This window comes from Salvelinus namaycush, chromosome 25 (genome assembly GCF_016432855.1).
Source record: "Salvelinus namaycush isolate Seneca chromosome 25, SaNama_1.0, whole genome shotgun sequence".
Taxonomy (NCBI): domain Eukaryota; kingdom Metazoa; phylum Chordata; class Actinopteri; order Salmoniformes; family Salmonidae; genus Salvelinus; species Salvelinus namaycush.
In genome coordinates, this window is record NC_052331.1 from 26183715 (window position 1) to 26209762 (window position 26048).

At 41.3% G+C, this 26048-nt stretch overlaps 1 protein-coding gene across 1 annotated transcript; it reads right to left on the reverse strand.

Moving 5' to 3' along the window:
* Positions 1–355: 355 nt before the first annotated feature.
* LOC120019854 (zonadhesin-like) lies at positions 356–24405 on the reverse strand. Its single transcript, XM_038963268.1, has 24 exons — positions 24329–24405; positions 23665–23705; positions 23093–23349; positions 19821–20373; positions 19416–19612; positions 18721–19101; positions 11182–11483; positions 10739–11004; positions 10283–10336; positions 10028–10165; positions 9477–9739; positions 9282–9366; positions 9101–9172; positions 8852–8989; positions 8043–8305; positions 7763–7847; positions 7613–7682; positions 6632–6820; positions 5628–5701; positions 5215–5423; positions 4954–5110; positions 4322–4701; positions 3033–3162; positions 356–489 (listed from the first exon to the last, which is right to left on the reverse strand). The coding sequence occupies exons 1-24, from the start codon at positions 24403–24405 to the stop codon at positions 356–358; spliced, it is 4515 nt and encodes a 1504-aa protein (XP_038819196.1).
* Between the last annotated feature and the right edge of the window lie 1643 nt (positions 24406–26048).

Genomic DNA, 26048 nt, shown 5'->3' on the forward strand with positions numbered 1-26048 from the left:
CATAGACAACGTTACGAAGGGAAGACGATCCTCTGAAAACATAAAAGAACGAGCAGTCAGTCTTGGTGTTGGTACTCTTTAAATATGTAACATATGCAATCAATAAAAAATAAGAATGACTAGCATTGTTCCCCAATAAATCAAATCTCTCTGCTTGGTAGAGAGGCAATTAAAGTGAAACTTGAAATTCTAAAAAAGTTAAATAAGGAGTGACAACTGGGGGAGTTCCTAATATGGATGCCGTACTATACACTCCACACACGATATGGCAGACAATAACATGCTAGTGGCAACTAGTAGTGGTTTCTGTGACTACATACTTCCATGTTATGCTCAGTCTGTCCTCCGTCACTCTCTAGCTCTCTCTGAACTCCTTGATGCTCTTGGCCTGGTTGCTGTTGGGCTTCATCATATCGTTCTTCTTCTTGCCGTTAAAGTTGCCACACAGGCCGCCCACCCTCCTCTTGTAGGTATGGGGCAGGATGATCTCTACAGAAAGTAAGCACATGGATATCAGTTTACTGCAATACATAAAGCAGTTTACTGTATGTCATAAAGCAGTTTACTGCATATCATAAAGTAGTTGACTGAATACCATAAAGCAGTTTACTGAATATCATAAAGCAGTTTACTGCATATCATAAAGCAGTTTACTGCATAGTATAAATCAGTTTACTGTATAGTATAAATCAGTTTATATCATAAAGCAGTTTACTGCATATCATAAAGCAGTTTACTGTATATCATAAAGCAGTTTACCGCATGTCATAAAGCAGTATACTATATATCAAAAGCAGTTTAATGCATATCATAAGGCAGTTTACTGTATATCATAAAGCAGTTTACTGTATAGTATAAATCAGTTTATATCATAAAGCAGTTTACCGCATGTCATAAAGCAGTATACTATATATCAAAAGCAGTTTAATGCATATCATAAAGCAGTTTACCGCATGTCATAAAGCAGTATACTATATATCAAAAGCAGTTTAATGTATATCATAAATCAGTTTGCTGCATATCATAAAGCAGTTTACCTCATAGAGCAGTTTACTGCATATCATAAAGCAATTTACTGCATATCATAAAGCAGTTTAATGCATATCATAAAGCAGTTTACTGTATATCATAAAGCAGTTTACTGCATACCATAAAGCAGTTTACTGCATATCATAAAGCAATTTACTGCATATCATAAAGCAGTTTACTGTATATCAAAAGCAGTTTCATGCATAGCATAAAGCAGTTTACTGAATAATCATAAAGCAGTTTACACCATAAAACAGTTTACTCTATATTCTAAAGCAATTTACTGCATATCATAAAGCAATTTACTGCATATTATAAAGCAATTTACTGCATATTATAAAGCAATTTACTGCATATCATAAAGCAATTTACTGCATATTATAAAGCAGTTTACTGTATATCATAAAGCAGTTTACTGTATAGTATAAATCAGTTTATATCATAAAGCAGTTTACCGCATGTCATAAAGCAGTATACTATATATCAAAAGCAGTTTAATGTATATCATAAATCAGTTTGCTGCATATCATAAAGCAGTTTACCTCATAGAGCAGTTTACTGCATATCATACAACAGTTTACTGCATATCAAAAGCAGTTTCATGCATAGCATAAAGCAGTTTACTGCATATCATAAAGTAGTTTACACCATAAAACAGTTTAATGCATATCATAAAGCAGTTTACTGCATATCATAAAGCAGTTTCATGCATATCATAAAGCAGTTTACCGCATGTCATAAAGCAGTATACTATATATCAAAAGCAGTTTAATGTATATCATAAATCAGTTTGCTGCATATCATAAAGCAGTTTACCTCATAGAGCAGTTTACTGCATATCATAAAGCAATTTACTGCATATCATAAAGCAGTTTAATGCATATCATAAAGCAGTTTACTGTATATCATAAAGCAGTTTACTGCATACCATAAAGCAGTTTACTGCATATCATAAAGCAATTTACTGCATATCATAAAGCAGTTTACTGTATATCAAAAGCAGTTTCATGCATAGCATAAAGCAGTTTACTGAATAATCATAAAGCAGTTTACACCATAAAACAGTTTACTCTATATTCTAAAGCAATTTACTGCATATCATAAAGCAATTTACTGCATATTATAAAGCAATTTACTGCATATTATAAAGCAATTTACTGCATATCATAAAGCAATTTACTGCATATTATAAAGCAGTTTACTGTATATCATAAAGCAGTTTACTGTATAGTATAAATCAGTTTATATCATAAAGCAGTTTACCGCATGTCATAAAGCAGTATACTATATATCAAAAGCAGTTTAATGTATATCATAAATCAGTTTGCTGCATATCATAAAGCAGTTTACCTCATAGAGCAGTTTACTGCATATCATACAACAGTTTACTGCATATCAAAAGCAGTTTCATGCATAGCATAAAGCAGTTTACTGCATATCATAAAGTAGTTTACACCATAAAACAGTTTAATGCATATCATAAAGCAGTTTACTGCATATCATAAAGCAGTTTCATGCATATCATAAAGCAGTTTACTGCATATCATAAAGTAGTTTACACCATAAAACAGTTTAATGCATATCATAAAGCAGTTTACTGTACATCATAAAGCAGTTTACTGTATATTCTAAAGCAGTTTACTGTATATTCTAAAGCAGTTTACTGCATACCATAAAGCAGTTGACTGCATATCATAAAGCAGTTTACTGTATGTCATAAAGCAGTTTACTGCATATCATAAAGCATACATTGCACATCTATAGCATATCATAAACATTACACAGATGTGTTTGGATTGATATGTTGTCTTGTTACCACATTTTCACCAAGATATGAAAAAAGGTGTCAATGATGCCGATAATAGTATGATTATATTATCTGTCCACAGATAAAGCCATGTTGTGTGGTCTGTACAGCTGTCTTACTGTCCTATCATTAGAGAGACTACTGAGATACCACTTATTTAAACTCTCCTTTGGCTGTACTATAACAGTGGTGTTACCTGCTCTGCTGTCTCCATCAAACTCCACGGAGAGGCCGAAGTCTGTCTTCAGGTAGATACGAGAGGAACGCTCCAGAATCCTCAGACCACCTGCTGGTGAGACAGGGGCACGGGTGCTCCTACCGTCCAGCTAGAGAGAGGGAGAGAAAGAACAAGCGAAGAAGTGAAAATATTATACATGACTAGTCCTGCATTCCTCTGAAGTTCAGAGTGTACTACAACCCTGTCATGAACTATTTATTTGATACTACACAGATAAGGCTCAACCAGTGCCTGAGCGACTGCCCTTTTGCCCTCCTATGAAAAAGTGCCCTTGCAGCTTGTGGATTTTTGGAATTTTAGGATTTACTTTTGAATTATATTTTGAGTCTCTTCATTTTTAGTTAAAATTTTAAATGTAACGAATTGCACATCAATGTAGATAATTTCTTAAACTCTTGAATCTCAGAATATTATACCCCTCCCCGCCCTCCCGCCCCAGATTGCACTCGTCTGACTTGCATGCAGTGGCTACCGGCTGCAGGCACCAGACGGGGAGACTTGAATACTGATAGGAGGCTACTTTAGAGTTGGGTTTGTTTCCCACTGTTAGGGACAAATAATGGGGCAATCTGACTGCTTGTTAGTAAGACGCAGATGTCAGCAACAGAACAAACTTAAATGAAATCAAGTCAAATTTAGTTTTTGTTTACCTTTTTTATTTTGAGCACCTGCCCTCCCAATGGGCTGTGCATGGTTTTGCCACACGCGCTCACACATCTCATGTGTATTTACTGTTTTCTATACTATTCTACGATATCTCATTCACTTAATAATGCTGACATATCTTGCATTACTCATCTCATATGTATATACTGTTTTTTCTATACAATTCTACTGTATCTTAGTCTGTTCCGCTCTGACATCGCTCGTCCATTCTGTATGTATATAGTCTTAATTCCTTCCTACTGAGATTTGTGTGTATTGGGTATACTGTATGTTGTGTAATTTGTTAGATATTACTGCACTGTTGGAGCTAGAAGCACAAGTATTTCACTACACCCGCAATAACATCTGCTAATCATGTGTATGTGACCAATACAATTTAATTTGTAACAATTCTAACACCTAGACAGAGATAATGTTTTAGAGAGGTGTTCAATGTGACATGGGGCAACTGATGACAAAACGCTGAGGATGAAAAACCCTAGAAAGACCGCTATAAATAATGTAGAAAGAGAAGTACAGGCTATGAATTGCCTTATACTGTACTTGTCATTTTACGTAACGTATATGTCCAGAATACTTACAACAAGTTTCCTGTTGTTTCTGAACTCCACTGTGTGGTTATAGACTCTGATCTTCAGTCCTCTGAGTCGCAGACAGTTGTCGTTCTCTTTGCTGTGATCATGGCTGTCTTCATTGCTGTCCCTTTCCTTGTTGTCTTTATGCTTGTCATCCTCATCATTGCTGTCACCATGACCACTGTCACCATGCCTACTGTCCCTATGACTGTCAACACCATCCTGGTTGACGATCTCAATGATGGCCTCGATGTAGACGTCTGGCTGGTTCTTGGACAGGCCTGTGGTCTGGACCAGAATGTAGGAGTTTCTGCCCTCAAAGTCGTGCTTCATGTTGTCAAAAGTTCTGTACTCTGGCTCTCCATTGATAGAGCACTCGCTGAAGTCTGGAAGGCAACATTAGGGACATCATTAGTGCATAGGCATATCCACGGGAAGTAGGGGTGCTGAGGGTGCTGCAGCACCCCCTAAAAATCACAATAAAAACAATTAACTATATAGAGATATATTTAAATAACTTATTTTTTTTAAATTAAAATTCCCAGAAGTAGTGCACTGGGCCTGGAGTAAGATATAGCCGTCTGTAGCATGGGAAAACATTAGTCCAGCCCATTGAGCCAGTCAAGTGTGGCCTATACCTGTTGACTTGCAGAAATACTGTCCGGCTTCATTCTGAAAACAGACGGTATCCTCATCACACCCATTTTCATCGTCGCAGTCAATCTCCCCCACACCATCGCCTTCATCACACTCACACTTTTGATGGCAGTGCTCAGTGTACCAGTTCTCTTTAAACTGAAATCAAATAGATCATTAAAGTAATTACACTGCACATGCTACACATATAACTAGGTAGCTACATCTAAAAACAGTTAAGAATTGTGTGCTGGGTTACTCACGTTATGACTGTTGCCATTGCTGCCCACACAGCCACACTGCTGGATGGGCACACACACCCTCTGTTTGAGAACAAAGCCGTCGTCACATACACAACCCTGTACACAGGGCTCGTCAGCACGGCAGTCGGGAGGGCCATGGAGGTGCTTACAGGTGGGCTGGCAGGCGGAGATGCAGGAGATGTAATGGCTGTTCTTTAGGCAAGATGGCGCTAGAGAGAAAATAACAAATACGATGTTGAGTGTAAAGAATATGTATCACACTGACTGCAAGTATAAGTACAGAGATTACATTTCCCTTGTACTTAGTGTTTTTCCATTTGGAAAAGACAGATTGTATTAAACTTGTTTTAAAGGAGGGGTATGTGATGAATGAAGATTGTAACTTTGTGTTATCGAAGGACACAAAGACTTACTTGGTCTTGCTGTGGTGGGCGGTTGTGGTCTTGCAGTTGTTGGTCTTGGTGGTCGTGGTCTTTCAGTTGTTGGTTGTAGGGTTTGTGGTCTTTCAAGTGTTGGTCTTGGTGGTCGTAGTCTTTCTGTTGTTGGTCTAGGTAGACCTAGTCTTTCAGTTGTTGGTCTAGGTAGTCGTAGTCTTTCAGTTGTTGGTCTTGGGGGTCGTGGTCTTTCAGTTGTTGGTCTTGGGGGTCGTGGTCTTTCAGTTGTTGGTCTTGGGGGTCGTGGTCTTTCAGTTGTTGGTCTTGGTGGTCGAGGTCTTTCAGTTGTTGGTTGTAGGGTTTGTGGTCTTTCTGTTGTTGGTCTAGGTGGTTGTGGTCTTGCAGTTGTTGGTCTTGGTGTTTCTGGTCTATCAGTTGTTGGTCTTGGTGTTTCTGGTCTTTCAGTTGTTGGTCTTGGTGTTTCTGGTCTTTCAGTTGTTGGTCTTGGTGTTTCTGGTCTTGCAGTTGTTGGTCTTGGTGTTTCTGGTCTTGCAGTTGTTGGTCTTGGTGTTTCTGGTCTTGCAGTTGTTGGTCTTGGTGTTTCTGGTCTTGCAGTTGCTGGTCTTGGTGTTTCTGGTCTTGCAGTTGTTGGTCTAGGTGTTTCTGGTCTTGCAGTTGTTGGTCTTGGTGTTTCTGGTCTTTCAGTTGTTGGTCTTGGTGTTTCTGGTCTTGCAGTTGTTGGTCTTGGTGTTTCTGGTCTTTCAGTTGTTGGTCTTGGTGTTTCTGGTCTTGCAGTTGTTGGTCTTGGTGTTTCTGGTCTTGCAGTTGTTGGTCTGGGTGTTTCTGGTCTTGCAGTTGTTGGTCTGGGTGTTTCTGGTCTTGCAGTTGTTGGTCTTGGTGTTTCTGGTCTTTCAGTTGTTGGTCTTGGTGTTTCTGGTCTATCAGTCGTTGGTCTTGGTGTTTCTGGTCTTGCAGTCGTTGGTCTTGGTGTTTCTGGTCTTGCAGTTGTTGGTCTTGGTGTTTCTGGTCTTGCAGTTGTTGGTCTTGGTGTTTCTGGTCTTTCAGTTGTTGGTCTTGGTGTTTCTGGTCTTGCAGTTGTTGGTCTTGGTGTTTCTGGTCTTGCAGTTGTTGGTCTTGGTGTTTCTGGTGTTGCAGTTGTTGGTCTTGGTGTTTCTGGTCTTGCAGTTGTTGGTCTGGGTGTTTCTGGTCTTGCAGTTGTTGGTCTTGGTGTTCGTGGTCTTGCAGTTGTTGGTCTTAGTGTTTCTGGTCTTTCAGTTGTTGGTCTTGGTGTTTCTGGTCTATCAGTTGTTGGTCTTGATGTTTCTGGTCTTTCAGTTGTTGGTCTTGGTGTTTCTGGTCTTGCAGTTGTTGGTCTTGGTGTTTCTGGTCTTTCAGTTGTTGGTCTTGGTGTTTCTGGTCTTTCAGTTGTTGGTCTTGGTGTTTCTGGTCTTGCAGTTGTTGGTCTTGGTGTTTCTGGTCTTGCAGTTGTTGGTCTGGGTGTTTCTGGTCTTGCAGTTGTTGGTCTTGGTGTTTCTGGTCTATCAGTTGTTGGTCTTGGTGTTTCTGGTCTTGCAGTTGTTGGTCTTGGTGTTTCTGGTCTTTCAGTTGTTGGTCTTGGTGTTTCTGGTCTTTCAGTTGTTAGTCTTGGTGTTTCTGGTCTATCAGTTGTTGGTCTTGGTGTTTCTGGTCTTGCAGTTGTTGGTCTTGGTGTTTCTGGTCTTGCAGTTGTTGGCCTTGGTGTTTCTGGTTTTGCAGTTGTTGGTCTTGGTGTTTCTAGTCTTGCAGTTGTTGGTCTGGGTGTTTCTGGTCTATCAGTTGTTGGTCTAGGTGGTCGTGGTCTTTCAGTTGTCGGTCTAGGTGGTCTTCGTCTTTCATTTGTTGGTCTAGGTGGTTGTGGTCTTTCAGTTGTTGGTCTTGGTGTTTCTGGTCTTTCAGTTGTTGGTCTTGGTGTTTCTGGTCTATCAGTTGTTGGTTGTTGTGGCCTAGTTGTTGTGGGTGGTTCAGGTCTTGTAGCAGTTGGAGCTGGTGCAGTGGTGGACTTGTCCACTGGAGGAGGTACAGGTTTCTCTGTTGGTGTTGGTGGCTTAATCAAGTCTAGAAGATAAAATAATATCAACATTATGAACATGGTTGTGTTTTTGACCAATATGAACTATAGAGGGAGTGACCCTTACCTGCACATCGTCCACGATGCAGAGATACATCATCTATAGTCACGTCGGACTGATCAGTGGTGCCTCTGTGGCCCTCGAAGATGATCTGAGATCAAAGTAATAGCCAAGGTGAAAAATTCATAATAGCAAATTGATATATAACAAACAGGTAAAGTAAACACATTTTGTCAAAAGGACCTCTGGATGAACGGTAGTACACAAGTCCGAGCTAGTCTTTAAATTACAACATACAGGATGGAAAAGGCCATTGGCTACACCAAGACCAAGGTCACACCACTACCTGGAAAGTTCCAGTGGTCATCAGATCCACCTGAGCCCGTTGCCATGAGTCTCCCTGGTTGTTCCTCTTCCCCCACACCCCATCCACGTAGCGGCCCTGGAGCAGGTAGACGTGCAGACCCATGGTCTCGGCCGAGCCAGACATGTGGTACCAGAACTGCAGACACTGAGGACCGGGGTCAGAACACTCAGAGCTAAGGAGGCGAGCCGTGTCTCCGTTAGACACACTGTTGGCCTCGATGTACAAGTAGTGACCAAATGGACCTGCAGATTATAGGTGAGAGTAGATTAGATAAGATTAGAGATGGGGTCACAGGGCCTCCTGAGTGGCGCAGCAGTGTTAAGCAGGTGTTAAGAAGCGCGGTTAGGTGGGTCATGTTTCAGAGGACCATTGACTCAACCTTTGTGTCACAAGCCCTTTGGGGAGTTGCAGCGATGAGACAAGATTGAAAAAGGGGGTAAAAAATAAATAAAAAAGAGATGGGGTCACATGAAATTCCTTTAGATTTTATTAGGGTTTCTAACTGCAATGGTACAGGTTAGATTGTTAATGTAAGGGTGTAGGTCTAACGATATAGCCATTGCGGTTAATTGAGCAAAAATAATAGTTGAGGGTAAGTCTTTCAATCCAATTTGGACTTTCTGGTCTGTTGTTTGAGTTTCGGAGATTTTGCAACCATTACAATGCATTAAAAAGCATTACAATGTCCAACAATAAGCATATTGGCGCACATTCAGGCGGTAGCCCCGACCGGGACTGAAACCTGGGTCCAGTGACTGTCAAGCCAAACACATCCTACAAACACCTACTTCCTTTTGTGTGGTCAGCTGATGGCCCAGTCATGGCAGTGGGGGTTGAGCCACTGTGCCTTGTCCAATCAAAAACGTCTGTCATCAACTGGGTAAAACCGCAGAGGTCCTGCTCGAAAGCGCAATCAAGGTTGCAGACTGAACGGGGAACATTGGGAACATTTGTAAATGTCAACATGAGTCTAAAATGTTGACATATTATTCTGAAATATCTTTCCATAAGAAAATTTGTCTATAGATGTTATGTACCTGGGTGTGGGGCCACTCCTCCATCAACTGAGGAAGGAACTGAAGCTCCACTAATACCACCAATTGAAGAACCTGCCAGAGGAAGCAAAGGAATGGCATTGGTCATAAAGGGTGAACGTTTTCTTATCTGACATTCAGGGATTAGATAAAGCATGTGTCCCTATGATAATTAAAAGCTCACCTGAGCATGATTCATAGTGGATGGAGACGTCATCAAATGCCACATCAGACCGAGGGTCAGAGCCTCGTATTCCCTCCATGATGATCTGAAACAGAGACCTTTTGTGTTGGATGAAAAACAATCTCCCCTCTCTTTATAAAATCATAATCTTTTCACACTAGTTAACCCTCTAAAACCTCTGTGACCTTCTCCTACCTTGAATGACCCATCGATTATAATATCCACTTCTGCCGGATACCATGTGGAGCCCTGGTTGTTGGCTTTGGACCACAGTTTTTTGTTTCCGTTGTGCTGGTCAAGCTGGTAGACATTGAGAGCCATGGCTGTGGCCTGTCCGTACATGTGGTACCAGAAGCGCAGGCAGTATTGGCCTGGCCCGTTTTGGCACTTAGGGCTCATCATACGAGCAGAGTCTCCGTGGTAAACACCGTCACCCTCAATGTACATGTAGGAGCCACCTGACCAACAAACACACACAGACACTCTTTAACATGACGACTCACAGCATATTAGCTCTGAAATGGCTTGCTTCCATGGTGTCTATGGTATCTTCTATGTAGACAGGTATTTATATATCACTATCTGTACAAGTCGATAGGCTACAACCATGTATTGACGCATTCATTGAATAATGTGCAATCTCAGAAACAGTGACTGATGCACATTTGAACATTGAGATTGGATCTGGGTGTGTAAGATATTGGTCATTTCAGATATTTTTTTGTCACAACCATGTAACCTCTCACCTCCTGTGGTATGGTCTTGGGTTGGCCCTGTGAGGTCAGATGGGGTTGGGCCTCTCAGTCTCCTCCAATCAAAACTGTCCTGAATAATTTGCTCCCACCCACACTCGCTGTTGTCAAAGTTGCAGTCTAGAGGACAAACTGTAGGAGGCAGAACCATAGAAAAATCTGTCATCAAATGAACCAGCTGGTATAAAAGGCATGGAAATGCTGCCGTTGATCAATTTGATACAAAAATAATGTGGTCAAGGTTCTTACGTTCCTTGTCAGGTGTAGTAACTGGTGGTATTGTGGGAGGTCCAGGTAGACTATCTACAATGATAAGACAGACAGCAAGGTTTTTCACAGGAACACATTGGACAAGCCTCAGGTTCAGGTGGATGTGAGGGAGGGCAATGTCAGAGAAGTAGCGCGAAGGGGAGGAGGAAAAAAAGGGCAGGAATTAGGGATGAAAGAGGGGAAGGAAAAGAAGAATGGAGTAAGGAATGAAGGATCCAAGTTGAAGACTACAGCAAAAAGCTAAGTGTACGATGATGGATGGGGTGAGCAAACTCCATACAATCATGGTACGGTGTTCATATTAGGATAGCCTCATCGTAGTAGTGCGTCCATAACCAAATATAAATTAGATTAAAACCTAAAGATTGCCTCTAAACCCAATACATCATCATCATCATCATCATTACTAAAACAACACCATCAAAAAACACTCACCACAGGCGGTGTCGTTCCACCAGGGAGGCAGGGTCACATTGGCCACTTCGCAGGTGGTCACATAGGACCTCAGGGAGTCACATGTCACATGCATGTTCCCACCGGAGGCACAGTGGTCGGACATACAGCTGTCGATGTAGGGTGTGGGGTGGACGAAGGGGTGGCAGTGCTTGAAGGCTTCGCACAGCATTTTGGAACACTCCCGGTAGCCCTGTTCATCCAAATGGGAGTCACATGGTTGGGGGGCAGGGGGGGAGGCAACACATCTAGGGTAGAAGGGAAAGGAGAGGAGATCAGTGGTGGACTGGATTTGTTTATAGAATAGTGTTGATGACACAACCATGGTTCCGCATTTCAGATTATGCACCGGATATGGTCATTAACTACAAACCGAATGATCATTGTACGTTACCGTTATGGTTTAAAACAATTAACCCACTCACCGATCGTCTTCCGGACTATTCACTCTCCAGCTGTTGGCGAACGTGACCACGTTGGTCTCGGGTTTGGTGCCGTTAGGGGTCAGGAAGTCATCCCCCTGGTCATCGGAGTAGGTACCACAAAGGCCGCACATCTTACCCTTGTAGCGCTCGTCCAGCTGCAGGAAAAGCCTGCTCTGGTCGTCCAGCAGCATCCGGAGGCCAAAAGTCGTCTCCATGACAGTGTACTGCTTCTTCTTGTACAGCTTCACCTCGCCGTATGTGCCGTTTACTGTAACAGGAAGATGCTGCCAAACATGGTTCACCTACAGTGGAGAGTAGGGAAGGGTAGAGTAGAGTAAGGTGGAGTGGAGCCAAGTAAAATAGATGACAGTAGAACTGAACTGAATTAAATTGTTGTTGGAGTAATGTACAGTACCAGTCAAAAGTTTGGACACACTTACTCATTCAAGGGTTTTTCTTTATTTTTACTATTTTCTACATTGGAGAAAAATAGTGAAGACATCAAAACTATGAAATAACACATATGGAATAATGTAGTAACCCAAAAAGTGTTAAACAAATCAAAATATATTTTATATGTTATATTCTTCAAAGCAGCCACCATTTGCCTTGATGACAGCTTTGCACACTATTGCTATTCTCTCAACCAGCTTCATGAGGTAGTCACCTGGAATGCATTTCAATTAACAGGTGTGCCTTGTTAAAAGTTAATTAATGCGTTTGGGACAATCAGTCGTGTTGTGACAAGGTAGGGGTGTTATACAGAAGATAGCCCTATTTGGTAAAAGATCAAGTCCATATTATGGCAAGAACAGCTCAAATATGGCAAGAACAGCTCATCATTACTTCAAGGCATGAAGGTCATTCAATCCATAACATTTCAAGAACTTTGAAAGTTTCTTCAAGTGCAGTCGCAAACACTATCAAGTGCTATGATGAAACTGGCTCTCATGAGGACCGCCACAGGAAAGGAAGACCCAGAGTTACCTGTGCTGCAGAGGATAAGTTCATTAGAGTTACCAGCCTCAGAAATTGCAGCCCAAACAAATGCTTCATAGAGTTCAAGTAACAGACATATCTCAACATCAACTGTTCAGAGGAGACTGCGCGAATCAGGCCTTCATGGTTGAATTGCTGCAAAGAAACCACTAATAAGCGACACCAATAACAAGAAAAGACTTGCTTGGGCCAAGAAACACGAGCAAAGGACATTAGACCGGTGGAAATCTGTCCTTTGGACTGATGAGTCCAAATTTGCTATTTTTGGTTCCAACAGCCGTGTCTTTGTGAGATGCAGAGTAGGTGAACGGATGATCTCTGCATGTGTGGTTCCCACCGTGAAGCATGGAGGAGGTGTGATGGTGTGGGGGTGCTTTACTGGTGACACTGTCAGTGATTTATTTAGAATTCAAGGCACACTTAACCAGCATGGCTACCACAGTATTCTGCAGCGATTTGCCATCCCATCTGGTTTGAGCTTAGTGGGACTATCATTTGTTTTTAACAGGACAATGACCCAACACACCTCCAGGCTGTGTAATGGCTATTTGACCAAGAAGGAGAGTGGTGGAGTGCTGCATCAGATGACCTGGCCTCCACAATCACCTGACTTCAACCCAATTGAGATGGTTTGGGATGAGTTGGACCGCAGAGTGAAGGAAAAGCAGCCAACAAGTATGTAGCATATGTGGGAACGCCTTCAAGACTGTTGGAAAAGCATTCCAGGTGAAGCTGGTTGAGAGAATGCCAAGAGTGTGTTATATATGGGGGATAAAATCTTCCCAGGTCTGCAGATTTTGCTGCGAGGATGCAGAGTCATTAGATCATTTATTTTGGTACTGTCCATATGTAGCTCGTTTTTGGTCACAGGTCCAGGAATTGCTGAAGAATTGCAACATTTACCTAGAGCTAACGCTGCAGATAGCAATACTGGGTGATTTGAAAAGTCATAGTCAATCGATCAATAATACACTGCTCAAAAAAATAAAGGGAACACTTAAACAACACAATGTAACTTCAAGTCAATCACACTTCTGTGAAATCAAACTGTCCACTTAGGAAGCAACACTGATTGACAATAAATTTCACATGCTGTTGTGCAAATGGAATAGACAACAGGTGGAAATTATAGGCAATTAGCAAGACACCCCCAATAAAGGAGTGGTTCTGCAGGTGGTGACCACAGACCACTTCTCAGTTCCTATGCTTCCTGGCTGATGTTTTGGTCACTTTTGAATGCTGGCGGTGCTTTCACTCTAGTGGTAGCATGAGACGGAGTCTACAACCCACACAAGTGGCTCAGGTAGTGCAGCTCATCCAGGATGGCACATCAATGCGAGGTGTGGCAAGAAGGTTTGCTGTGTCTGTCAGCGTAGTGTCCAGAGCATGGAGGCGCTACCAGGAGACAGGCCAGTACATCAGGAGACGTGGAGGAGGCCATAGGAGGGCAACAACCCAGCAGCAGGACCGCTACTTCCGCCTTTGTGCAAGGAGGAGCAGGAGGAGCACTGCCAGAGCCCTGCAAAATGACCTCCAGCAGGCCACAAATGTGCATGTGTCTGTTCAAACGGTCAGAAACAGACTCCATGAGGGTGGTATGAGGGCCCGACGTCCACAGGTGGGGGTTGTGCTTACAGCCCAACACCGTGCAGGACGTTTGGCATTTGCCAGAGAACACCAAGATTGGCAAATTCGCCACTGGCGCCCTGTGCTCTTCACAGATGAAAGCAGGTTCACACTGAGCACGTGACAGACGTGACAGAGTCTGGAGACGCCGTGGAGAACGTTCTGCTGCCTGCAACATCCTCCAGCATGACCGGTTTGGCGGTGGGTCAGTCATGGTGTGGGGTGGCATTTCTTTGGGGGGCCGCACAGCCCTCCATGTGCTCGCCAGAGGTAGCCTGACTGCCATTACGTACCGAGATGAGATCCTCAGACCCCTTGTGAGACCATATGCTGGTGCGGTTGGCCCTGGGTTCCTCCTAATGCAAGACAATGCTAGACCTCATGTGGCTGGAGTGTGTCAGCAGTTCCTGCAAGAGGAAGGCATTGATGCTATGGACTGGCCCGCCCGTTCCCCAGACCTAAATCCAATTGAGCACATCTGGTACATCATGTCTCGCTCCATCCACCAACGCCACTTTGCACCACAGACTGTCCAGGAGTTGGCGGATGCTTTAGTCCAGGTCTGGGATCCCTCAGGAGACCATCCGCCACCTCATCAGGAGCCGTGCCAGGCGTTGTAGGGAGGTCATACAGGCACGTGGAGGCCACACACACTACTGAGACTCATTTTGACTTGTTTTAAGAACATTACATCAAAGTTGGATCAGCCTGTAGTGTGGTTTTCCACTTTAATTTTGAGTGTGACTCCAAATCCAGACCTCCATGGGTTGATAAATTTGATTTCCATTGATAATTTTTGTGTGATTTTGTTGTCAGCACATTCAACTATGTAAAGAAAAAAGTATTTAATAAGAATATTTCATTCATTCAGATCTAGGATGTGTTATTTTAGTGTTCCCTTTATTCTTTTGAGCAGTGTATAATCATTATCTTAGCAAAAATGTTTATCTTTAATTTACAATCTGTAGAAACTATGAGAATAGAAATGTTCAGTACTTTTGTGAAGCATCACAGCACAGTTGAAAAATATATGGCAAATATAAATCCAATATGGATGGTGTTTTAAGAGATATATGGGAGGGGCTGAATGGAGCTGATGGGTGGGACTAATAACAACAAGATAACCAATGTAAAACATACGGGGTCTGTAAAATGTATATAGGTTCAGAACTTTTGTGAAATAGCACATTTACAAATATATGGCAAATAGAAATCAAACTGGATGGACATCAGAAATAGAGGAAGGTCAGGACTAAAAACAAAGAAAATATAACTACTGTAAAATAGATTGTGTCTGTAAAATGTGTACAGTATGTATAAGTTGGAAGTAGAAGCCTAAGTGTTATTGTTTATTAGTTTACTCCAGTTGGGGGAGGGGTGGTAGGGTTTGCGGGGAATAATAAAGGAAGGTATATTCTTATAAAAAGTGAGTATGTATATATGTATGTGTGTATGTGTATATATGTATATATGTACGTGTGTATGTGTATATATGTATATATGTACGTGTGTATGTGTATATATGTGTATATGTATGAATGTTTATACAGTTGAAGTGGGAAGTTTACATGCACTTAGGCTGGAGTCATTATAACTCGTTTTTCAGCCACTCCACAAATTTCTTGTTAAACTATGGTTTTGGCAAGTCGATTAGGACATCTACTTTGTGCATGACACAAGTGATTTTCCCAACAATTGTTTACAGACAGATTATTTCACATATAATTCACTGTATCACAACTCCAGTGGGTCAGAAGTTTACACACACCAAGTTGACTTGGGTCAAACGTTTCGGGTAGCCTTCCACAAGCTTCCCACAATAAGTTGGGTGACTTTTGGCCCATTCCTCCTGACAGAGCTGGTGTAACTGAGTCAGGTTTGTAGACCTCCTTGCTCGCATGTGCTTTTTCAGTTCTGCCCACAAAGTGAAATATTCTGTCTGTAAACAATTGTTGGAAAAATTACTTGTGTCATGCACAAAGTAGATGTCCTAACCGACTTGCAAAAACTATAGTTTGTTAACAAGAAATGTGTGGAGTGGTTGAAAAACGAGTTTAAATGACTCAAACCTAAGTGTATGTAAACTTCGGACTTCAACTGTATATATATGTGTATGTATGCGTATATATATAGATTTACCCCAAAAATATATGGGTGATTGGAAATGATGCAGACAATTACATTGATGGAAGCAACAGAAAAGAGAAATAGGCAAAAGAACATTTCGATTTAGAGCAATAAAGAAATGGAATAAATTAACTGAGCAAACTAGAAACCTTTCAATATATAAATGTAAACATTATTTTAAAACGATTTAAATATAATACATAAAAATGTTGTGGGACTATAGTAGATGAAGAATCAATATTTTTTAGATTTAGTATTTAATGGGTCATTATGTTAGTATATTATGTATGTTTGTAATAGTGTGTTATATGTGAAAATGTGTTCGTATTATAAATTGTATTTTAATGTTTAAGGACTCTTTGAAGATTAGTCCAAATGGGGACTAAAAGAGATCCAAATCAAATCAAATCAAACAGTCTATCCTCAATATTAAAGCAGATCCACCCCCTAAATATATATATATATATATTTACAATTATAAATAATAAGAAAAAAAAGACTGTGCAATGCTGTCATCAAGACAAAGGGTGGCTACATTGAAGAATCTTGTTTAACCTGTTTGGGCTGCAGGGGCAGTATTGAGTAGCCGGATAAAAGGTGCCCATTTCAAACGGCCTCGTACTCAATTCTTGCTCGTACAATATGCATATTATTATTACTATTGGATAGAAAACACTCTCTAGTTTCTAAAACCGTTTGAATTATATCTGTGAGTAAAACAGAACTCATTTTGCAGCAAACTTCCTGACAGGAAGTGGAAAATCTGAAATCGATGCTCTCTTCTAGGGGCTGCCTATTAAAGTCCTTGATATTTATTAGTTTAGATGCACTTCATACGTCTTCCACTAGATGTCGACAAGGAGTGAGAGAAGAAATGGAGTGTGTAACTTGATCTGGGCTCGCATAATAGCTCTTGGCATGACGTGTCACCAGTTTCCTGTTTTCTGGAGAGCGCGCGAAGGGACCTGGATTTGCCTTCTGTACAGCTGTCGTTATAGACGACTAATATCTCCGGCTTTGATTTTATTTGATACATGTGACAATATCATCGTAAAGTATGTTTTTTCAATATAGTTTCATTAGATTATTGAAATTTTTTCGGGACGTTAGGGGTGTTGCGTTGTGTGCCTTTGTTCAGGAAGGAGAGCTTAGCGCCACTTTGCTAGCTTTCCGTGCTAATTGACTGGAGAAGAGAACATTCTAAATCCAAACAACGATTGTTCCCGACAAAGGACCCCTTGTACAACATTCTGATGAAAGATCATCAAAAGTAGGACCCATTTTATGATGTTATTTCATATATCTGTCGTACATGTGAACTAGTCGTTTGCGGCCAGGTTTTGGGTACTCTCTCGCCATAACGTAAACTGCATATCGTAATGAAGTTATTTTTTAGAATTCTAACACGGCGATTGCATTAAGAACTAGTGTATCTATCATTTCCTATACAACATGTATTTTTTAGTTATGTTTATGAATAGTAATTTGGTCAGAATATGTGTGTCAGAAAAAGTGTCAGAAAAATATCCGGACGTTGTGGGAAAAAGATGCTACGTTAGCACAACGTTAGCACAATGTATAACCACTGATTTCAGCTCTAAATATGCACATTTTCGAACAAAACATAAGTGTATGTATAACCTGATGTTATAGGACTGTCATCTGATGAAGCTTATCAAGGTTAGTCAAAAATTATATATCTTGCTGGTTTATTCGCTATCGCTAACGTGCCTATTGCTATCGCTAACGTGCCTTGATGAATGAATGCGGTAGTGTGGTAGGCTATTGTAGTAAGCTAATATAATGCTATATTGTGTTTTCGCTGTAAAACACTTAAAAAATCGGAAATATTGGCTGGATTCACAAGATGTTTGTCTTTAATTTGCTGTACACCATCGATTTTTCAGAAATGTTTTATGATGAGTATTTAGTTATTTGACGTTGGTGTCTGTAATTATTCTGGCAGCTTTCGGTGCAATTTCTGATTGTAGCTGCAATGTAAACTATGATTTATACCTGAAATATGCACATTTTTCGAACAAAACATAGATTTATTGAATAACATGTTATAAGACTGTCATCTGATGAAGTTGTTTGTTGGTTAGTTTGGTTGGTTCTTGGTTAGTTAGGTTGGCTTTGTGCATGCTACCTGTGCTGTGAAAAATGTTAGTGCTTTTTTGTATTTGGTGGTGAGCTAACATAAATATACGTGCTGTTTTCGCTGTAAAACATTTTAAAAATCGGACATGTTGGCTGGATTCACAAGATGTGTACCTTTCATTTGCTGTATTGGACTTGTTAATGTGTGAAAGTTAAATATTTCTAAAAAATATATTTTGAATTTCGCGCCCTGCACTTGAAGTGGCTGTTGTCATATTGATCCCGACTTAGGGCTTGCAGCCATAAGAAGTTAAACACTTTTTTGGTTACTACATGACTCCATATGTGTTATTTCATAGTTTTGATGTCTTCACTATTATTCTACAATGTAGAATGTAGGTGTGTCCAAACTTTTGACTGGCACTGTATGTATCCACCATCTCACAGGACAAATGGTAGATACTAAAGTACACTGAATTGTCACAAATACAAATGAAGACATATAATGGATAGGCATAGTTAGATTCTGTACTACTAGTCTACATCAAGTTTATTTGACCTGTCATGCCAAAACAATACAGAACAGTGGGGAGGGCTAGTGGGAATCCAGTGGGTCAGCAATGCATGCTAATGTAATCACAACAAGTAAAGAAAGATTATTCAGAATTTTGTAGTTTTCATGCTTACTGTGGCACTGTAGTTTTGCATCTTCACATGCAGACCGCTTGTCTCCAGAACCACTGCGCCCAGCTTGGCACTGCTCTCGTTTCGGGGGTTCCAGTTCTGGCCCGTCACTGAGAACTGGACGGGTGTGTGTCCGCCGCAAGTCTTGGCCAAGGTATAGCTGCAGCCCCCCTGGAAGGTGTATGCCTTGCCGTCGAAGGTGATGTAGTGGGGGTCTCCGTAGACGTGGCAGGTTGCCGGGCTGGAGAGGAAGCAACCGTTGACCCCTTCCTTGACCTTGCACACCTCGTCGGCCGCGCAGGAGGAAGCAGCACACTGGAGTCTGTCCCCACCCATACACTGGCACACACGATCACACTCACCTTCCATGAACGTCTCTCCTCTCTAGAAAAGGGTGAAGAAAAGAGATTGATGAACACCAACATTCTCTGTGTGTGTTGTGTCTGTCTGTCTGTCTGTCTGTCTGTCTGTCTGTCTGTCTGTCTGTCTGTCTGTCTGTCTGTCTGTCTGTCTGTCTGTCTGTCTGTCTGTCTGTCTGTCTGCCTGCCTGCCTGCCTGCCTGCCTGCCTGCCTGCCTGCCTGCCTGCCTGCCTGCCTGTCTGTCTGTCTGTCTGTCTGTCTGTCTGTCTGTCTGTCTGTCTGTCTGTCTGTGTGTGTGTGTGTTTCTGTCTGTCTGTGTGCGTGTTACCATTCCCTACTTCATAGTGTTCTCCCTTTATCCAGCAGCCGCAGTCCTCTGCAGGTACACAACTCCCCCCGCTGAGCTTGAAGCCTGGGTCACACACACACCTCTCCTCACACCTCCCACACGCCCCTTGATTATCCATGCTGGAGCAGACCTCAGGGCAGCCCTTAGCACAGGCATTGTAGTGGCTGTTCGCACCACACTCCAGGGCTGGGGGAGGAAGAGAGAGAGAGAGATGAGACAAAAGTCTGGTCATGGTGTAAAAGAGGGCTATCATCATCCTCATCACCACCACCAACATCATCATCATCATCATCGTCATCATCATCATCAAGTTCTCTCCAACTTCACCAGTTAATAAGAGCAAACTGTTTTCTACAACAGGAAGGTTAAAAGAGGAAACCATAAAACAACTTACGACACATAGTCGAGTTCCTCCAGGCTGGTACCAGCACCCCGGCCTTGAGACACATATCGGAGTAGGACTGCAGGGCTTCACACAGCACCTCTGGGTCACCATCCGCTCCACACATCCCCGCCACACAGCTCCGGAAGTAGCTCTCTGCTCCCAGAACAGACTGGCAGCCAGAGAAAGGCCCATGCCTGGAGATCAGGGACCCACAGTATGGCTCGCTGGCATACGCCGCCTCATCAGTTGGTTGACACTCAATGGGGACGACGGTCAAGTCACAGGCCTCGCTCTGCCAGTTCTGTCCGAATGTGGCAGAGTCTTCGGCCTCGGAACTGCCAGGTGTGCGGTAATCATCGTCTCTCAGGTGGTTGAAGTTCCCACACATGCCACAGACTTTACCGGAGTACGATACAGGAACGGTGATATGGACAGCACCGGCGTCGTTGTAGGATACAAAAAGGTTGAAGTTTGTCTCCACAACGATGGAAGCGGCGTTGCCTTGGATGTTGACAGTGCCACCATTGAGGCTCAGAGGGAGTTTCCTCCAAATGCCGTTGACCTGAAAACATGATACAGATTAGTGTGCTTGAAAGACTTTGGTCTTTCTTTGCCGTTCGCACATCTATGGTAGTATGTAGTAAATATTTACTGGCTCAAGGTGTTCAATACTTTGGAATAGGGGACAAAATACTAATGCCCTAATGGCCCATAAAACTTTGAAAAACCTGATAAGGTTTCATATTATTGTACATTATGTGTAACAGAACTTTGAACTCATCTGAACTTAGTTGTATTGTTAATACTTTTTAAGATATCAGTTCATGGAAACAGCAGATACAGTGAGCTCCAAAAGAATTGGGACAGTGAAAAATGTTTTATTGTTTTGGCTCTGTACTTCAGCAGTTTCGATTTGCAATAATATAATGATTATGAGGGTATTTCATCAATATCGGATTAACTGTTTAGAAATTACAGCACTTTTTGTACATAGTGTACATATTTTATGGGGACCAAAAGTATTGGGACAAATTCACTTCTATGTATTTTAAAGTAGTAAAAAGTGAAGTATTTGGTCCTATATTCATAGCACACAATGACTACATCAAGCTTGTGACTATACACATTTGTGCGATGCATTTGCTGTTTGTTTTGATTGTGTTTCAGACGATTTTGTTCCCAATAGAAATGAATGGTAAATACTGTATTGTGTTATTTTGGAGTCACTTTTATTGTAAATAATAATAGAATATGTTTCTAAACATTTCTACATTGTGGATGCTACCAGGATTACAGGTAATCCTGAATGAATCGTGAATAATGATGATTGAGAAAGTTTACAGAGGGTCATTGGCATTGTCTGCATAAATGGCTGCATATTTGCATTTCACAGGAGAGAAACACACCTTATCTGTGGCAATCTCAATGAAGAGATGTTCCCCCAGAAGTCCTGAGGTCACTGACACAAGGAGACGTGTGATGACTGATGAAAATGTGAATTGACTAAATGAATGTTACTGTGTGAATTAAATTGTTGTGTTTGGTTTGTTTCAAGAGCTCATAAAGGGCTGCACATTTGGATATGTCTAACTGCATTGTACGTTTTCTGGTTGATGCATTTTTAAAGTGACTGGTTTGAAATTGTATGTTGGGTTGATTGGTTATCAGGCACATTCCTGTTGTCTGGTCAGAACATTCCAATTCAGTTGATTAGATTAGAATCTGGGTGTGTTGTTCCTGCCTTTTGTTTTCACTAGCAAAGAGCTCAGAAATGTTAATTCAGGTTGGGGATGGGTTCCCGCTTGAATTTGGTTAAAAGGGCAGTGAATTCGCTCATACTTTGAGAACTTGCTACCAAGCTCCTGTGTGTATCAGACACACATCGTTTCTTCTCTTATAGGTTATTCTGACCTGAAGACACGTGTAACAACTTTAAGTCTTAACCTATTGGTGATAGTTACTTACTCTGTTTTATTCTCTAATGTATCATGTATTTCATGTACACTGTAATTGTTTGATTGTCAGTTATTTTGTGACTAATAAATTCTAATTGTTGAATTGAGTAAATGCATTCCTCGTTTTACAGAGTAATTATTTGATTGACTATAAGCCTATAATGTAATAGGTCTATTGATAGTGGTTATATACACTAAACACATATCACATGCTTGGGTACCACCTTGACATCCCTGATCTGCTGGCCTCAACAACTTAATGCTAGAACATTGGTTGCCAGGATTAGCTATTTGAATCTAGTCTTAATAATTGCATAACGTTGCAAGTTAGACATTATAGTCATACTGAGTCGGTGATGCAATGATTCGCTATCTTGCTAGATCCTCCAGAGACCCACAGGGCCTGTTGCATTCATTCACATCATATTGGAGTCAGATTGATGACTGTAGTTTAGTAATATTAAACATAATTTCTACTTAATGGTTGGATAATTTTTATACATCTACATAATGGTGACCCCTCATCCTCAGTCGATGGGGATTTCCACCAACCTACAACCCTGTTATTGGAATGGTGAGAGGGTTAGCATGTCTTGGGGGTATGCTATTTGTGCATCTGTAACTTTCTCACTCATCATTAATCACGATTCATTCAGGATTATCTGTAATCATGGTAGCATCCACATTAATGTAGAAGTGTTTAGAAACCTGTTATACTCCTATTTACAATAAAAGTGACTCCAAAAGGACACAATACATTATTGGGCACAAAATTATTGGGCACAAAATTATCTGAAACCCAACCAAAACAAACAGCACATGCATCCTACAAATTTGTGGTCACAAGTCATTGTGTGCTATGAATATGGGACCAAATACTAAACTTTTTACTACTTTAATACACATATAAGTGAATTTGTCCCAATACTTTTGTTCCCCTAAAATGGGGGGACTATGTACAAAAAGATGAAAATACCCTCTAATTAAAGCTAAGAGTCTGCACTTTAACCTTGTAGTCATTGTATCATTTCAAATCCAAAGTGCTGGAGTACAGAGGCAAAACAACCACAAAACATGTTGGAGCTCACTGTATATCTACGTTTAGACCCAGTGACTTCGTTTAGCACTATTATGCAGTGACTCAATTACAAATAGCACAACTAAAGTCAGGATATTTTTCTGCGTCAAGATACATTATGTAACATTAACGTGGTCAGTTGGAATTTTCAAGACTAAATCACATGTGAAAGTGATTATAACCAATAAACCATTATAACCCATTTTATAATGCAGAAACTTCATAATAACAACCTACAAGGTACTCACCATGACCCGATGGTTTTGTCTCTTGTGCAGGGAGACCCTGAGGTTCTCCACTTCCACCTTGACATGCTGAACAGCAGACACGGAGGAGTTCCCTCTCAGCTCATTCTTCACCTCCACACTGAAGTGGGACAGGGGTGTCTCAGAGGGTGCAGAGGGCGAGCACACCCGGGTCAGGACGTAGGTACAGGGTCCCACGAAGCGGAAGTTGGCCCCGTCAAAGGTGCTGTAGTGGGGGTTGCTGTGGACAGTGCAGGTCCCTGAGAGAGAGAGAGAGAGAGAGAGAGAGAGAGAGAGAGAGAGAAAATGTAAAATTTTTAATACACTATTCTGTGTTTTGGATTTTAAGAAAGGTGTGTTTTCTCCAAAGTTACTGTAGCAAGAAATTGGTGGTGTGGATGACAGTGGAATTAAGGACGTGAACTGCACACAAGTGTAGCCTATAAGCCAGACTGATGAATAGGTTGCTAGTTCTACTGACAAATCCCATTTCTCCTTTAGCAATCATTGTGTTGTTTGAAAAAAAAACAGCAAAACAATGCAAAGCATTATTTGTTTTTAAAACTATTCCGCACCTGCATCTGTCCTGGTAACTGATGAGCCGTCACCTTCAATGCTGAAGGAAGAAAAACAACATCAGGATCAAATCAAAACATTGGAAGAGAAATGGATATCAAAATAAAACACTTTGTTTGCCTGTCAATACATCAACATCATAACCTCGATGTCATGGTGCTATCAGAGAACAAGTTGCAAACAAAAGTTCAGCATTAGTATTATTAATACTATTATTAAAATTATCTAAAAGTATCTAAAATTATCTGAAACCCAACCAAAACAACCAGCACATGCATCCAACAAATTTGTGGTCACAAGTCAGTGTGCTATGAATATGGGACCAAATACGAAACTTTTTACTACTTTAATACACATATTAGTATTATTAATACTAATGTGGACATAATAAGGACTTAGACAGTAATCATAGAAGTGAAAGACTGAGATGCAGCCAGAGAGAGAGAGAGAGGGGAGGGAAGAGGGGGCAGAAAAGAGACACACAAACACATAGAGCCCCAGTGTCCGATACCTATGCCAAGGCAGATGGATGGAGGGAGGGTGGAAGGAAGGGAGGAAGGGAGTGTGTTGGAGAAGAAGGGAAAGTGATAGAGAGAGAGTAACTAAAAGTATGCTAGATGCTAGACATTAGACCAAGAGATACAGTATGATAGTGAGACCCACCTTGCGTTGGTTCCTGCCTGTAGCAGGCAGAGGAGGGCTGCTGTAGCCACCAACCCAGTGTAGGTGCCTCCTAGCATGGCTGTTCTCGTTGCTGTGGTCCCTTATGGAGGCTAGAGATAAAACACTATTTGCACTCTTTGTACAGAGAGAGTGGAGAGTACTGAGTCTCCGAGTGTTGTCAGGTCTCACTCTGATTCTGAATGGGAAGAGGAGAGCAGGCAGGCTTTTATAAGGGGGAAGCACACAACTGATAAGGTAAAACCCAGAGCAGTGGGCGGGTAAAGTAGAAAATGGGGGTGGTCAGGTGTATGGCGTCAAACAGACATTGAATTGACGAATTGATTGAGAAACAGTTACTATAAAGGGTGTCAGTCTCCAGGTCAGGGATTTAGTATAGGATCAAAGCTATGGCATGGCTAGTAGACTACGCCACGCTGATTAGAGATTGATGATAATCAAAATATGCTTTTTTTCACTTCTTAGGAGCTAGGACCATATAAAAAGCACAAGGAAAAAGTGAGGACAATCACTGAGAATTTAAAATGTATTTATTGATAAGATCAAGAGTGGAAATGAGGGGAAATTCAGGGGAATCGGGTTCTGGGAGTGAATTTACGGGAGTAAAATTGTGCTTTTTAAAGTAAATTCAAGGATTATACATTGGTTGGTTCCCATAGTGATTTCCCCCCCATTTCCACACCTGGCTTAGACATTTTTCTATTGGAAAACGACATTGCTAAAATTTGTTTATTTGCTTATTTCGGACACCTCATGATCCATTGCAGTCACTGTATACAGCAGAACTATCACCTTATGGTGAGGATAGCCGAGTTGCAAGCTCAGCTTCAGACGCAATCAGTTAGGCAAAGGCAATTTAAGTGTAGGAAAGGATGATAAAGCGTCTGTGACACCAGTAAATACAGGTAGTAGTGCACAGTCCCTGAAGTCGGACAATTTTCTCATTGCTTCTGGAGAGAAATGCTGTCTGCACGCTCAACCGGTGTAGCTCGTTCAGCGGATAGAAACTGTCTGCCGATTTCCCCAACTAAGCAACGAGTTGAAGTCAGAGCCTGAGCCTTTGCAGGTCTCTCCACCGGTTATGTGCAATAGTGGTGCTTGGGTCAGCTGTTTGTTCGCCCGCAATCACAAAAAAATCTGAAGGCCCTTACCCAACCCTAACACGCAAATATAGAAAATGCGCTATATGCTACAGTCAAAGACAGCAGAACGATTTAGATGTTTCTGCTTCTAATTCCCGACATATTGGTAGGCTATGTGTTAGTAAACTTGTCTATAATTAGATACATGTAGTTTCTCTTTTGTCATTATATGTTGCTCTAGAAGACTAAATAAACCCTTTATCCACATAATAATGTAATAGATCGATAGAATGAATGCTTCTAGTTGACCTTGGGACAGTTTTCTCTCTCATCTTTCGCGGGGCAAAGGCGTTTCAGGACTGGGGAGAAAATACAATAATGCAACAAACAAAAGTCCGTTTTATCGGTTGTAATGAAAAAGAAAGCTTTGAAAACGACCCAACGTGTTTCTGATAAGATTTCAGTTCGGCTTCGACGCATATTTGATGTTTATTTTTATTTATTTAACCTTTATTTAACTAGGCAAGTCAGTTAAGAACAATTTCTTATTTTATGTGTAGGAAAAATGTGATTGAAATACAATCAGCTTTTATGTTGCTTTTATGATGAAGATTGAACCT

Excerpts from the sequence above, each read along its gene's own strand:
- LOC120019854 (XM_038963268.1), bottom strand. The coding sequence starts at position 24,405 with ATGCTAGGAGGCACCTACACTGGGTTGGTGGCTACAGCAGCCCTCCTC. Across the intron at positions 11,484-18,720 it reads TGCAAAACTACAGTGCCACA|GTGAACCATGTTTGGCAGCA; the intron begins GTAAGCATGAAA and ends TCTCCACTGTAG. Across the intron at positions 8,990-9,100 it reads AGGAGTGGCCCCACACCCAG|TCTGCAACCTTGATTGCGCT; the intron begins GTACATAACATC and ends TTCCCCGTTCAG.